Below are 15654 nucleotides of genomic sequence, written 5' to 3' on the forward strand. Positions count from 1 at the left end.
CTCACTGCATAGGTATTTTGCTACAGCCATATGTTTCTGATACTGTACATTTCAATAGTTTCCTGGATTATGCATTGCATTTTTTCCATTTATGAAAACCTTTCCAGTTCTGAAATACAGTTACCAGGAAAACGCTCATTTCACTGTGTAGAAGGAAAAACCATCTTGAGTTAGGAGTTTAGGGGATAGAGCAGAAGGAAACTTAACAGTATTTGTCATTTTGATTTACTGCAGGAGTCAACAGTTCTCTGACAGGAATCAAATGTGACTTGGTAATGTATAGTAAATGGAGACTGTGACGATTGATTTCACAGTGAAGATAAATTCTCATGAAATGTACATGATTGTGCAGCTATGAAAAGCCGGCATTGTGAAATAATTAAATTCTTTTCTTGTTACTTTCTAATTAAAGTCAAATATATATATATATAAGAAATAAGAAAAAAGAAAAAAGGAAAAAGAAAACCCTTTGTGCAAAATAGATAGAGTGTCGCTTAAGTAACAAGGTTGTGCAATGTCAGAGTTATGCTTTTTAGCAAGCTTAATGATTTATTCAAAGTTTTTGAGTGGGCCCATGTACTTAATTTATTAAGGTCATGGAAGACCTTAGTAGATGGGCTTCTCTAGCTTACTTACCTTAGCTGCACTGGATACTAGAGCCAGGTACATTAGAGAAAGTGTCCTTTGACTTCAGAATCACTGTAGGCAGTGTCTGTCTATGTGAATCTGCATCTTAAGAAACTGAGATGGGGCCGCAGGATTGAGCAGTATGTGTCTAAGGCTCTCAAGAAAGCGAGTGCTATTTTATGTAGGCCATCCTTTTCTCCTTTCTTCCTATCTCCACAGTACTTTTGCTCACTCTTATAAGAAGGAGAGTGATAGTGAATGTAATTGTGCTCTAAGAACAGTGATTATTAGCAAATGTTGTGAAGGACTTGAGTTCTGGATGGTCTTCACTATGCAGTGAGGTACACCATGATGCTGCTTGTGAGTTCTGCCCAGTATTCCCAGAGGGACGGAGCTCAAGGATTGGAGTCAGCTTTTGATTCTCTTGAAAACACAATGTAAGGCTTTTCCTCCTGGTATGAGGAGATGAAGCGCTAGCAAAGTTGTGTAGACATAGCTGCTGATTGACTTGATGAAGCAGAGCTAAGGATGGAGGAAATTCTTGTCATTACATGTGCTCATACAGATTCACCTTTGCCGTCAAAACTGATGGATGTGTGAGAGTTGGATGATGGATCTGTGCAGAGTTCAAGAACAAACAAATGCTTCCCATTGCAGGGAATTTCCTTTCCTTTTGGGATTTCAGTTCAGATCCTTTGCCTATTCCTCGTGTATAAAAATGTACCAATTTGCATTTTATTAAAGTACTGGGGTTTGGGACAAGAACTGTAGTTTTAAATGTGCCTTCCTTCAGGATCATTTGCCTTTCTTATGCAGGAATCTTTGTTCCTCTTCAGACCCAGTTCTTTCTTTGGGGCCAAAGAAGTAGATCCAGCTTATTTCCTTCCAGTCGGGATCCTGACGAGAAATATAACCTGTTACGTTCCTTCACTCTGTGGTTCTGTATACCAGGAGGATGTGAGAAATGAATGCAAAGCATTTAAACCACTGTTCTGTTTATCTTCAGTAGAATAGTTTCCTGTGACTGAAATGCTCCTCAGTATTTGTGAAGCAGTGTGACAAAGCTAACATCTCTGCATGAGGGCTGACTGTCTGGGGCAGTTTTATTGGAGAAACAAATCCTTAATCTGAGAAACAGATGAATACAAAGAGGAGAGTCGTCAAAAGAAAATGTGGAGGGGACACAACAGGACTGGAAATGGAGCTGTTGTGTCTTGAGCACACTCTTACTGTCAGGAATTGTATTGCCCAAGAAATGGCACTGCCTTGTAGGACCCAGGGAAGAATGCTGTGTTTACTAAGTGAAAGGTACAGCAGTATATTTTGTGTGCCTGTTGTTGGCGAAGTTTTGCTCTAGAAGGGGATAGAGCATAATTCTTCTCTGGGACTCTAGATGCATTAGAACCTTAAGTACTGAATTCTTTCTTACAAACAACAAATGGTTAACTGCAATCCATATATAGGGGAAATTGGGAAACAGCCAAAGTAAAGGCAACTAGTGAAAGGAGACCGGGTCAGAGGGGCTGTTGGATGGAAGCCAGGCTGAAGGAGAAAGCCTATGGTGAGATGTATGTTAGTTACTGTTTTTGAATTGCTAAGAAAACTAAGCCCCAGGAAGAGCTGGACTGTAAGCTATTCACAGTCCTCTCTGTTAGAAAAGTAAGAAATAAAATCCATTTAATTAAAAATATATATATCTAAAAGCAACACACAAACACACACAGCTGCTGGGATTTGTAAACAAGCTATAAGCTGCTGGTGAGTACAATGTCTAAGAATGGGGAAAATATACAAACACAAAGGATAGCTACTCTTAGTGCCCCACCTACATTCCATTAAAATAATAATAATAATTCTGGGATATTTCATTTTTGTCGTTACTGACAAGAATTCTTTGCACAATATTTATCTTACAGGATGGTAGACAGGTGGTCTGAAACTGGCATTAAGGAGCAAAAAGGGGCTCTCGGGGAAAGAATCTTAAATGGCAAACCCATATCTTATATGTGAGTTACACTCCAAGAAAATTCCGTGAGAGATTGTGTAGGATCTTCCAGCAGAAAGACAGGTGCTGTAAGCACGGGCCAAGTCATGGCTGGTGAACTTGACTCAGCTTGCAGGATAAGTTCTCCTTCCTTGCTCAGTGTGACCCAGAATGTGCATCAGTGCCACATCTGTGGAAGCAGAGGTATGTGGTGGGGCTCTGACAGCTGGGAGCTGCTTTTGCATCTGTGTGGCCCTCAAGGCAGGTTCCGAATCAGCCTTTCATCCCCTACTACAAAAATGATCAAGCCTTCTTGTCTATGGAGTTACGGAGTATTTTTGTGCCATTTACTGTTACCACGGCAGATGTTGCCCTTCATGGCGCTAGCTCTGGCCACATTTCTCTTCTGTTTTTCATATAGAAATTGAGACATTCGATTGTTAAGGATTGGCTGTATGCTAATCAGCACATCTTCGATCCATTTTCACCTTAAATTCATTTGTGTCTGTATTTGGGTGTGTGAACTTGAAGACATGGCTGTACTTTTGGGAGATCACTTCTATGAGTTAATGGTAAAATCCTTCAATGCTGTTATTTCTCGACATTGTCTCAGAGATGGTCTCTTTGGCTTTTCTGGATATTAAGAAAAACATCTTCAGAGACATGTGTAATTAATTTTAATTAACATTCACATTGTGCTGATCTGGAATGGCATGCCTTGATAGAAAATGTTAGTCACTGCAGTTAACTCATAGCAGATGGTCAGCTTCATTTCTTTAAAATATATGATTTATGGGGCCTTTAGTAGAGCTTTCTTATAAGAAAAATAGTGCATATAGTCAAGCCAGACGTTGTGGAATTGCAAGTGTTTAAAATGGCAAACTAAGAGTAGGTCAAAGAAGCAGAATATATCCAGTGGAGCTGCAGGTTGAATAAGCAGGGGATATCTGTGGAGTTTTATTCAAGGTTGTCTTTGTCGTGCATGTGTGTTTGGTGTGTCTGGATTCTGTTATTTTCTCCTTATTTTAAGTCATTAAATATGAAGCTTATTTTCAAAGATACCTCGGAATTCATTCTTTTGCATTTATTGTGGAATAAAATCAGGCCGATTTGCATTTGGCTCCACATTTTGTGTTTGTTTTCCCTTCTGTTTGCATGTTCCTAAAAAGACAAGAAGTTCAGCAATGCAGTCATTTCAGGTGTTTGAAATGCCTGTAAAGGAAGACAGCCCTTTATTCGTCAGTAGTTCCACTTGCTTCCGTGTCACTATTTAAGTTCCATGTGCTTTGTGTTCTTTGCATGATCAAATTGTCCGATAAGCACAATCCTAAAATTTCAGTGATATTCTCTAATTTCTATTCTGTCTCCTCCTATAAATATATAGGGAGGTTTAGGGGAAAGAATAAGTGCTTTTGCATTTAATCTTGGTTTGTATTTTTTTTCTCTCTCAAAAAAAGAAAAAAAAGAAAAAAAAACCCCAACACCTGCACATACAGTACAGCTTTGTCTACTGAAATGTTCCAGATCCAAGTCAGTCTAAAAAGCTGTCTGTGCATACAGTTAATGTGTGGACATGCATTTATTTATATGCTTGCGTATCAACAGGATTTGTAATGTATATAGACTGGTTACCTTTAACATCTTTCCAAGCTTGTCGGAAATAAATATTTAACCTTATATTGGTGTTAAGGAGTTGCAAGAACTGCTGTATGTCTTGAGATACAGCACTTGTCCGGATAGCAAGCAGTTTCATCATGCAGCTGCTGTGGAGGGAACTCTGTTGGTACTGCTTCCACTACAGCAGGTATCCAGAAACTTCTTTGTGATTTTCAGTCTTTATTGTTATTGCACTGTTGAGCCTGGTTCCGCTAGCTCTGCTGTTGCACAGACGGTGGAACTCTCCATGTGCAATGCTGACAAGTCAAAGCTGGAACTGGTGGGACAGGAATCTCACAACTGGGATCACTCTTCAGTCTTACTGACACTACTTGGTTTCCTATTGAGTGCTTTCAAATCCCTTAATCCATTACTGTATTTTCTTACTACAACTCTTCTGCGGTGGGAGAGGTTAAAGGGGTGAAGGCTGCCATGTGGCCTTACTTGGAACACTGCATTTGGTTTGGGCACCTTTAGTCCAATTGGTTGTTCATCACCATGGGCAGTTCTGCTTTGATTTTTCTGGAATGTATATCTGGAGGTATATGTATTTAGAGTGTGACAAAACCTGCAGATAATAAATTGTAATCTTATATTTTTCCCTCTTGGGATCTATTTTTCAAGTACTACTCAGGATATTTAGTTATGAACTCTGCAGAAGGAAGTAGTATGGTTAGATGTGGTACATGCATGTAGCTTTGCACACAGCTCCCTTGTTTGCATGCTCAAACTTAAACAATGTTAAATATCCAAGGGAAATGTGGCGTGCAAATTTTACTGCTAGGCATATTCCATTTATTGTATTGTATCTGTTTCTACAGGCCCTTAAAGTTGCCTGAATAACAACAAGACTTGTATTTTTTAGAGTTCATTTTTGCTTCTTGGTATCCTGTATTATATCACTCTTTAAAGTATTTATCTGCTATGGAGATGACAGTAAGAGCATGATCTCATTGTATTCCATATGGAGTAAGTAGGTAAGGATTGAGTAGTAACTGTTTCTGCGCCATTATCTTCAGCAGTTTTTAAAAGTGGAAGAGAGAACAAAACAGAAAATTTGAATGGTTTTCAAGAATGTTTTTACAGCTCTCTATGAGATGCCAGTGGATTCCTAATGAGTAAAACATGTTAATGGTATGGGTCTTTTTGGTAAGATTCTGCTAGTAAAAGGACAAACTCTCTTCAGGAGTTGCTTTGGCTTTTTAATTTTTTTTCCTTTGAAATGCTTCTGTGCCTGTCAGCCTTTCTGGAATTAAAACAGGCAAAGAAGGCTAATGGCAGGGAGGCTGGTTTGGGTGTCACGTGTCCATTTACCTGTGCTAAGGGGAGCAGAAACCTGTGTTCCTCTTTAGTGGTCATGGAGCGCTCAGTGAGAGGCCTCAGGAGGCCAGAGACATCCAGCAGCTTGCTCATCAGGTGCCCCTAAGCCTAGGAAGGGTCTTCATATGATGACAGGAGTGCTGGACTACCAGCTCCCAGCTGTTCAAAGCGGTCAGCTAAAATTCCCTCTCACACAGCTATGCTTAGTGTAGTAAGTCACAGAATGCCAAGAAGTTTAATATATATCATAACAATCCAGAAGAAATGTTTTCACAAGCTGGTGTCATGTTGTTTTGCTCTCGCAGATAAGTATTTTTGGAACTTCCCTATCTCGCTATATTTTAGTCTTTATGTGCTCTATTGTTATTTTTAGTCATCTTTTCTGAGGCTACCCTGTTACCATTTCGGCTTCCCTTCCCTTCAGAGTTAGAGCTGCTTAGTTATCTCAGCCAAAAAACTTATCTTGGTTTCTAAAAACAATCAATTAAGGCACTTCTTCTTTAGTGATTTCATATTGCTCTTTTTTTGTTTGTTTATTCGTTTTCCTTCAGTCTTTTACTCTGTAAATGTTGACTCAGTTCCACAGATTCAGGTGTCTAACAGCATCTGAAGAGGTTGTCCAGGCCATCCTTTGCATTAAGGCAGAGTAAGTGCATTTGGAGCCAAAGAAGTAAATGGTTTAACTTCTGATTTCTAGTCAGCAAAAGATACGTGGAGCTTTCAGTCATTCCTTCTGCCAGTGGATGTGCCTGAGCTGTGGGATGTGACACGTTAGTGCCTCTTCGTGCTCTGTCTGGTTCCCCTAGGAGGGAGACTGCAGGCATCCTGCCCTGCCTGGCACTGAGAGGTGCCTGAGGCTGTCTCTGGTCTGAGTTAGCAGTACATCTTCAGGTGTATTCCAGAAACGTGAAGATGAAATCCCACCAGCCCCTGCATGTTACAGAAATCTGTCCAGGCAGTGATGATAATAATCCCCAAGCTCTATAGGGTGTTCACTCTTTTTTTCCCCTCAAAATATGTGGCAGGAAGGACATCTTTAGTTGCATAATGGAGCTATGAGAACCCCTTGTCACCGCTCGCTTTGAAGCTTAAATAATCTCTGAGTCCTTCGTGGTGCCCTTCGCTCCCCCCTCTCTATAGCTTGCTAAGGAAAGAAAACAGTCTGGTTGCAATGGAAGATCGATTCCTGTGCAGCTTTTAAGATCTGGCAAAATGTGGTTTCATAACCTTTGTCAGCGAAGCTTGTGGCCTTTCCTAAAAAGGCTGTTGGCTGACAAATTTATAGCAATCTGGTCTGTATATAGACTATGAATTCAGAAACTAATGGCTAAACCGTAAGGGGAAAATCTGTTCTATTTACTGGAGAATTTACAAGTACCACCTTCCTAATATTATGTATTTTTCCTTCTTTCTCTTTTCTTCCATTATGTGATTCCCTATTCATAATGCTTGTATTTATCTAGTTACATTAATTACCTGCAGCAGGTATTATTTAAGCACATCTTGGTTCTCTTACAACTATGGAAGACGTTGGAGGAATTCCTAAAAAGCTCTAATTGTCACTGTATTTTTTCGCATTTTACTGACGGTGTCTGAAGTCAAAAGGATCCATCAGAAGGACCTAAAATGGGAAAAAGCTGCATCCTTAGTTATTCTGATATGTATTGGTTACAGCAGCAATCAGATTCAAAATATACATGTTGAAATGTCTTACGTTTCTCCTCTGTATCAAAACAGTTTCACTTTTCCTAAATGTGCCCCATTTCGGGAAAAAAATATATCTGGAAAATGGATTTGAAGCAGTTTCACGGTGCTTTCAGATCATTGTTATTTCCAGAGCTGGGATGTAGCGTTGTAAGATATTTTTAAGTACTCCATGTAATTATTAGACAAGCACCTGTCTCATAAATGCTATTGTCCAAAACAATTACCAAGTTCTTTCAGTTCCCAAAGGATTTTTCATTTAAAATGCTGTGCACGTGATGCAAAGTAGTAAAATTCTGGTTTTACAGTGTGTTGCTCTTTGTTCTAGGAATGTTTACAAGGATTACCGTTTCCTTGAACTAGCCTGTGACTCCCAAGAGGAGGTGGATAGCTGGAAGGCATCCCTGCTGCGAGCTGGTGTCTATCCTGATAAATCCTCAGTAAGTTTCAGTAGCTGCTCTGTTTGAGTCAGAAAAACAATTGTGGCATTTGGGAGAACACAACGTCTGCAGATACCTCGCGAAACTGTAGACTTTTCATTGGCTTCTGATGTGGTAATCATTGAATATTCATAACGAAATAATTGATGGTTAATCTGTGCATCAAGCATCAATTAAAAATAATAATAAAAAGAAGTTCCAAAATGTTATTCATTGGAACAGTTTAGGAAGAACGTTTAGCAAAGTGAGGATTTCTGAGCTTCACTGCTTCTCTGAGCATCTTCTAAAGAAAGGAGCTTATTCCTGCAAGCTCTGTGTTACAGAACTGACAGAAACATTCCAGGCAATTACGTATATTTATTTTACTGAATCATTGCATGTTTTCATGTTTTTGTGTATGGAACACGTGCTAAGCCTTTCCAAAGACAGTTTTACTGTGCTAATCATGTAATCATGTGAAAAAAAATTGAACAGGAAGCAGCCAAAAGGAAAAAAAAAAAAAAAAAAAAAAAAGAAAGAGCCTCTAAATGAAACAGAAGAGACAATAAAAGGAACACATTGGGAAATGGAATATGCCCAACTCCCATTTTGTACTTTTTGGACTTGGTCATTTAGTGTTTTCTCATTTACATAAGTCTGGAATGAGGGAGTTGGCTCGGTCCCTGAAGTCCAGCTCCTTCAGTTGCCTGCATAGCTGAGGCCGTGGCAGTGTGGACGGTAACATCAGAACCAGAACAAAACCTTGTTCCTGAGCAGTGAGGCTGCTTAAAGACCATTCGAGTTCTGGCTACTCCATTTTACAGTTAAGGTTTTGATTTTAAAAGGCCTTTATTAGCCATGGCAAACCTACAGAAACCACAGCTTTTTCTCAAAAGTGCCACAACTCCCATGGGATTCAGTCAGTATCGGGGTTCTCTCTGCATCTCTTCCTGCAGCTATTTACGCACACAGGCAATACTCATTGTACTCTATAGAAAGAGTATCAAGGCTACCAACAAAAGCTAAGTCAGAGTAGTTCAACTATGGGCTTCTCTAGTTATTGTAGAAACGACCAGTGATTATGATAACAGTGTTGGGTTTTTTTAAGCAGATCAGACACAAGTTAAGCAGGAAACCTACCAAATATCTGACACTCTATTTTATTCTGAATGACTTTTTGGTAGGATGCCCGTCCCTGTAGATTAGCTCTTATCTAAGACCACCAGAAGTCATTTTGCAAGGATTAGTTACAAGAGGTTATCTATTAAAACACTACATTCAAAATACTGCATTATTTTGATTTCTTTCTCAGGTTGTGGTGTCAAACCAGCCAACTGAATCTTGTGTTCTTTGTCACATTTGCCATATTCGTATATCTGATGCTTTATTGATAAAGAGGGCACGCTAGCTGGATTTCTAAACTTATGTTCTGCCCCTTTGTTTTTCCTTCATGCTACCCTTATCCTTTTTTCCTCGTGCATGACTGTAGGTTCAAATGTGTAATGAAAGTCTGTTGTTAAAGTTCTGAATTTTGTAAAGCAAAAGCTTCAACACCCACGTACACTGGGGAACTTCGACAGAACTTTCATTAAAATCATATGCACACTCCTCAGTTCTGCACCTTTGCTTGGTAACATAAAATAGTTTTAGAGATGCCCACCAGTCTTTTCTTCAAAGCTTCAGAGACCCCATTTTCATGCAAGAAATGCTGTTAGGAAATGGCAGCAAGTTGTGTTTGCTTCAGTCCTTCCTCACAGCTTTGCAGTCCCAGAGTTAAAAACGCAAAGAGGTACCCCAGCCCCTTCACAGGATGACCTTCTTGTTCTTTTTCATGCAAAAGCTGCAGCTGGTAACTTTGAATATCCAAGATTTTGGCACCAGAAGTAAAAAAAACTGCTGCTTGGAAATGAAAAATAGATTAATAGTGCTGTAAACCTGGAGTGCTGCAGTGGTGAGGCTGGCCTGCTTTCTGTAACTGCCAGAGCAGTGTGCACCGCCTGGAATCTGAAGTTAAGCTGTGTGCTTTCATTTACAGCTCTGCTGTTCGCATACGGGAATGCTGATATAAAGCCCAGCGCATTGGCCCCTAGTTGGGTTCTTTCTGCAGTGAAAGGAAAAGTAGGAATTTGTCACTGAATTAAAGAGATTTGTTTCAGGTTCTCACCAGGAGCAAATCTCTCAACTAAGAATATTTGTTTTTCTGTTGTTTTTCTAGTAGTGCTACTTAAAATTGAATGATGGCAGTGGTTATTGGGCTTGGTACTTAGCACTGCTGCAATGAAGACTCTAGTACTAGTTTAATATCCTAAGTAAAGTCTAAGGTTGTTATTTTATTTTTGTGTCTAAACAAAACTCATTATAATATTGAAAATTAAACACCATCTAACACCCAATTCCTCCATTTTCTTGCTTCCTTTTGCCTGTGTTTCCCGTCCCTCTGTGTGTGCAGATGTATATTCACGTATTCATTCACTTGTTAACTATCTTTAACCAGCCTTCAAAGTTTTTCTTTGAGCTCCTGAATTCTTTTGCACTTTTCCAGGTCACCTCTCTCTCCAGAGGTTTGCATTTGTCAGGACATGAGCTTTGACAGCCACCCGGATAGCAATGAATCAGTGTTTTTAGTTTTCCAACCCATATGCAAGGCAGCTTGCTTGATATAAATCACACTGTGGCCAATTCACTTTGAAACAGGATATCCATTTACCAGCTGACTTTACTGCTGGGTTTCTGTATTGAGGCATCCAAACCTCCTTTTCTAAGAAATGGCTACAACTTTGTGACTAACCTCTCCAGACTGTATTTCTCAACTCTGGGCTGGAGTTTATTTTGGCCAACTTCCCTCTGTATAATGTACACTGTTCATGCCAGCTCATGGCAAAACTCGCAATTTAAAAGAAAAGAAAAAAGAAAAGAAAGCACAGATGTTCATCACAAGTTGTTCAGCGCACTTTACCTGGCTGTCACCATCCATTCCTTTTCCCCTCTCCCCTACTGCCATCTCCTCCTTACTTTCATTACTAATCTAAATGTACAATATTTGCTTTTTAAAAGCATTGGATCGTGAAACTTTCCATTCATTGGCATGTTTCAGGGAGTGGCTGTCATGAAAGGGTATGCAGACATATTTAGTGGTTCCTGTGCGTACTGGAAGCTCAGTATTACCAATGCACGAAAATCCCTCTGGCTTTGGTCCCATCCCTAGATCATTCTGAGCCTCGTTTCCCTGGCCCTTGTTTTAGTGTCCACCAACTTCCCCAGAGCTGCTCCTAATTTACACAGGAGGAAGCAAAAGTGGAACCTGGGCGTTTGTGTAGAGAGCAAATTTTGAAAAGCAGTGTGAATTTGCAGCTTTGCTGACCATTTCAAGTCCTTTGTGAATGTCCTGTGCTCCCTTGGAAGCTGCCTGACTAAAGGATTCGGTACTTTGAGTCAGTTCATTTGGTTTGAGCTTCTTCCAGAACTGTACAAGTCAGGCTGAATGTATGTAAAATATATGTATCTAATATTTCTTTTTTTCCTCTTTCCTCTCTGCTGCATCTTGCATAGGGGAACAACAAAGTAAGTTCTTTGTCCTTTTACAAAATCCTTCTGTATCCTGTCTAAAGAGTTTTGTCATAAGAATCACTTTATCTTTTGTTTCACACAGTTGTTGCCTGCATACTCCTAAGAGGAAACTGCTAGCTTCTTACTAATAAGAAATGTAGGTGCAAAAATGTATTCTATGAAGCTATGAACAGATCTTTGTATTTTAATTTTGTGGAAGGCGATATGTTAAGTGATGCCAAGTGTTGTTTTTAAGGCAGTTCAGTGGGAATGATACTATAAAACAGTATTGGGACCGAAGATTATGAAGGTATAGCAATAAAGACCTTCTGAGGAAAGGTTGCTACAGTCTGATGAAACTCATTACAGCTGGATTTTTTGACCATACATCAAAGCTTGTATTAATGGGCAGTTATAAAAACCCGGCACTAAAGTCTTAAATAACAGATTTGCTGGCGTTGTTGGCTAAGCTGAACTAGATCAGTGTAGTGGCTTTGAAGGTGCCTTAAAATGGATGGAGGAGGGTGGGGTCAACATTTGACTTGGCTTCTAGACCCTTGATGGGTTCCAGCTGGACAGCAGCAGAAGGGTGTGGGGTGTGGAGAGAGAGAACCGAAATATGCATGGTAGGTTTTCTGAAACTGAGCAGCACATGAAAAGATAGTTCTTCTGATGTTGATCTGATAAACTCATAATCAAGTAGTTCCCATGGTGTGTACTTTTTCTGCCATTTTTACTAAGCTTAAGAATGGAAATTTCACATCTCACACTTTGGAACACGATGCAAAGGGAGTTTGTCATGCTACAGAAAGAATTTACACAGCTTTTGCATTTTTTTTTTTCTTTCCCGTTTTGACATTAACCCTTAGGAGGATGTATCTGGAGCATCATAGGATGCTTCATAGCAAATGGTGAAACTGTCCCCTGAAATATTGCTTGTAGCATCTCAGTGTGAGCTTCTAGCATTTCTGGGCTATTTGGGAAAGACCCGGGTGCACTTAAAATGGTCTGAAGATCTGAAAGTTTGTCTGCTTTTAATTTTGTTATTTGTATCACTTTTTGTCTGCAACTGTCTCCATATTAACTGGGCTCAGAAGCACACAAACTGTTGTATTTTATTGGCTTGCCTGTCGGGTGGTGAAGGGTTAAGAATTGGTGGCATAGAGAGAGGGACTTTATGCAGGAGGTGGTGTGAAATGTAAATGTTAACTGTGTACACTGAAATATCAAGGTAATGTTTATAATGTTGCTTTACGATATGCTGACTTAAGGCTTTGCTGCTATGTTGGATACGGAGCTGATCTCCTGATGAGAGGAGTTAGACTGTGGATGCTCTGTCAAGTGAGATGGGGCACCAGAGATCTCTCGGGGCTACCAGAAACAGGGGTCAGGATGCATGTGGACAAGCGCTGTTCTCCAGTGACCTGAGCTGTGGGGCACTTCCAGGGAGGGAGGACCAGTAGTAGTGTCTGACGTTGAGTTAAATTGCTAGCAAAAGATAGGATAGATTTAAGCATGTATAGGAGAAACCTGTGAGATCTGAGGCTTGTTGGATCTGTTAGCTCTCCTTCTGCCATGAGCAATGGGTGATTTTTGCTGTACGTTCACAGATATTCCACCTCTGGCCATGGGATGCCAGCCAGAAGGTAATTCCAAAACAAATCTCCATGACAGCCACGCTCATCTTAATCTTGGAACACAGATCCTTGTGGGGATCACTGTATCCTCATCTGCATCCCCTCCCTTCTTTCACATGAGTTGCTCATGCTCAGGGGGGCTGGGACTCGATGATCTTAAAGGTCCCATCTGGCCCAAGCCATTATATGATTCTGTGTCTCTGTGAGGTTATGAATCCCAGTTAGGCAGGCAGAACTAACCTGCAGCTGCTTGCAGTGGCTCAAAGCCTACAGACATCTTTGAGATTTCTGTACCTAGCTGTATGGGACATGGGTACACCTGAGAGGTGGAAAGATAATCTGAGGTGGGGCTGGGAGAAGAGAGGACCTGCAGACTGTGGATCATGGTGGTTTTCAAAGCTGCAGAATCCTTCCTTACTGTCCTGGTATGCATTTACTTGGTTACCTAGCAAGGCTTTAAAACTCCTATTATTATTACCTGCTAGGGCTTTCACACTGTCTCATATCATGTGGAAAGATTCCGTAACCACCCGCACAACCTGAATGGGTACTGCCCTTAGCTTTGCCTCTTAAATTTGCAAAGTAAAAATAAACATTGGAGTAATGAGGTCTTAAGAAAAAGCAGGGGGAGGAAAAAGAACAGGGTTTATGGTCATCAGTGGACTACTAATCATTTTTATTTTTACTTTTTATTGTTGCACAATCATTACTGTAGGTGAGATTTCTCACGTGGTTAAAAATAAATATATCTTCAAACACTTTGTTGGATAAGATCTGTAAAAGGGGTCGTTCAGAATGAGGTAATGGAGACCTACCTCATTCAGCAAGCACATGTTGGCAAGCCATGTCTTCCTAAAGTTAAAATGGAGCTCTGCTCTGCAGTCCTGTGCAGAGGCAGGATGAGTAGAGCGTTGTGCCAAGCTGTACAGAGCACTGGGAAGCTGCTTGTAGCTTTGGTCCAGATGCTGAAGACACTGAGTCAGTGTCTTAATCCATTTCTGTGAATTTGCTTCCTCCCCTGTGCATTTTCATCACCCTTGTTTAAAAACAAAAGCATAAAACACCGACTCTCCAGAGCCTGCTGTTTGAAAATAACAACAGCGACAAAGCCTACAACATTCTCATGTAGGCAGTTTTCATTACATGCCCAACACTGTTAGGTTAGAAGATTAACTTAGATGCCATGTCCTACTGAAATTCTCATCCCAAACCCCATGGGACAAACTAGCAAAAATAAAACATACACACACACAAAAAAAAGCCCCAAAAACCCAAAGTAGCTCTCTTTACATTAAAGAGCTCGCCCTTTTTATCATCCTTGAACCCTGAATTATCCAATCGCTTCTGCTTAATTTGAACTATCAAGCACTTTGAAACGGAGATCATTCTTGTGAAAATTCAACCAAGGCAAATTGAAGACCTGATTAAACTGTGTTTTGTGGGCAAGGTTTTCCTAACTATTTTGTGTTGCCGTGCTTGCTATACCCTTTACAAAGCACATAGAACTGACTCGTCTAAATAATGCATTTGCATCCTGGTTAGTGGAATTGTCTTAGCGTGGATAACACTGAGCATATGAGCATTCACCTAACACAAAGTCACTTAGTATAATTTAGCTGAATTTTCTCCTGAGAAAAACAGTATTTCCTTTGAAAAGAAAAGGAAAATAATCTTGCTGCCAGGTCAGTTTGCATGTTATTGCTTAAAATACTTCTTGGTGACATATTAATTGCTTAGTTTCAAGTCTCTTTTTTGGGAGGGGGAGGGGGAAACGGGTGGGAGTAGTTTTACTGAAGTCGGATTCCAGATCAGCTACTTCATTAAGAAGACCAGATGTCCTACTCCCTCTTGAGACAGCCTTGGAAAGTGGGAACTTAGGGCGAGTGGAGTCAAGGTACTCATCCTACCTAGGTGTATGACAACAGCTCTCTCAGTTCATCTATTTCACACTTGGCTATTGAAATTTCTATGCAGATGCTACACCAGAAGCCATGTGCCTCTTTGCACAGGGCTATGATGCTTTCTTTACCAAATCCAGCTGTGTTTCTGAAGTGTCTGCACTTACCTGGTCATCACGCTCTGACTCAGGCCGTGGTGACGTTCCCAGCCAGGCTCAAACTGCGAGTCAGTGCCTCTGCTCCAGGACTGCAAGACTGCTGAGGTTGGTGTTGGAGTTAAGGTCCTGAGCTAAACTAAGTAAAGTCTTGCTTGTGTTTGTTGTGCAGCAGTAAGCTGAACAGTGTCAGAGGGAATGCAGTGTAGATGGAAATGAAAACTGTGCATTTTCTGGTTTTTTTTTGTTGTTTTTTTTTTTTTAACTTAGAAAAAACAACACCCAGACAACTATATTCTAGGAAAGGAAGGCACTGAATTCTAGGAAAAGAAGAATCCACTTCAGTTATGACTAAAATTGGCTCCAGGCCAAGGAGGTTTAAAAATAACTTTCAAATGAAGAAGTGTTACAATAATTTTTTAAAGTGGGACAAATGCCATAATTTTATAGACGGTACTTCAGACATTGCTTCAAGCAGATGAATTGAGTTGTGCAATGAAGTGACGGTGTAACGGAGCGGAGCGAGTGTGCGTGCATGCGCTGGGTCAGCAGCAGTCCAAAGCAGAGGGAGAAAAGGAAATGGCTGTTTGTCAGTGCCTTCCGTGCTGCCTTACGCTTTCATGAATGTGAAAACGCTTCCATAAAATTCATCCTTCTAAATATTTACTACTTCGACCAAACCTGGAGGCTGTTCCCTGAAAAACAGAG

At 40.4% G+C, this 15654-nt stretch overlaps 1 protein-coding gene across 1 annotated transcript in view; it reads left to right on the top strand.

Annotated features, from left to right (window-relative positions):
• The window catches only part of DNM3 (dynamin 3), a 156696-nt gene that overhangs the window by 98683 nt on the left and 42359 nt on the right, over positions 1–15654 (top strand). Inside the window, 2 exon segments of the mRNA XM_015869656.2 lie at positions 7620–7731; positions 11260–11271. Coding sequence (XP_015725142.2) covers positions 7620–7731; positions 11260–11271 — 124 coding nt within the window.

The sequence above is a fragment of the Coturnix japonica genome, chromosome 8 (genome assembly GCF_001577835.2).
Source record: "Coturnix japonica isolate 7356 chromosome 8, Coturnix japonica 2.1, whole genome shotgun sequence".
NCBI lineage: Eukaryota > Metazoa > Chordata > Aves > Galliformes > Phasianidae > Coturnix > Coturnix japonica.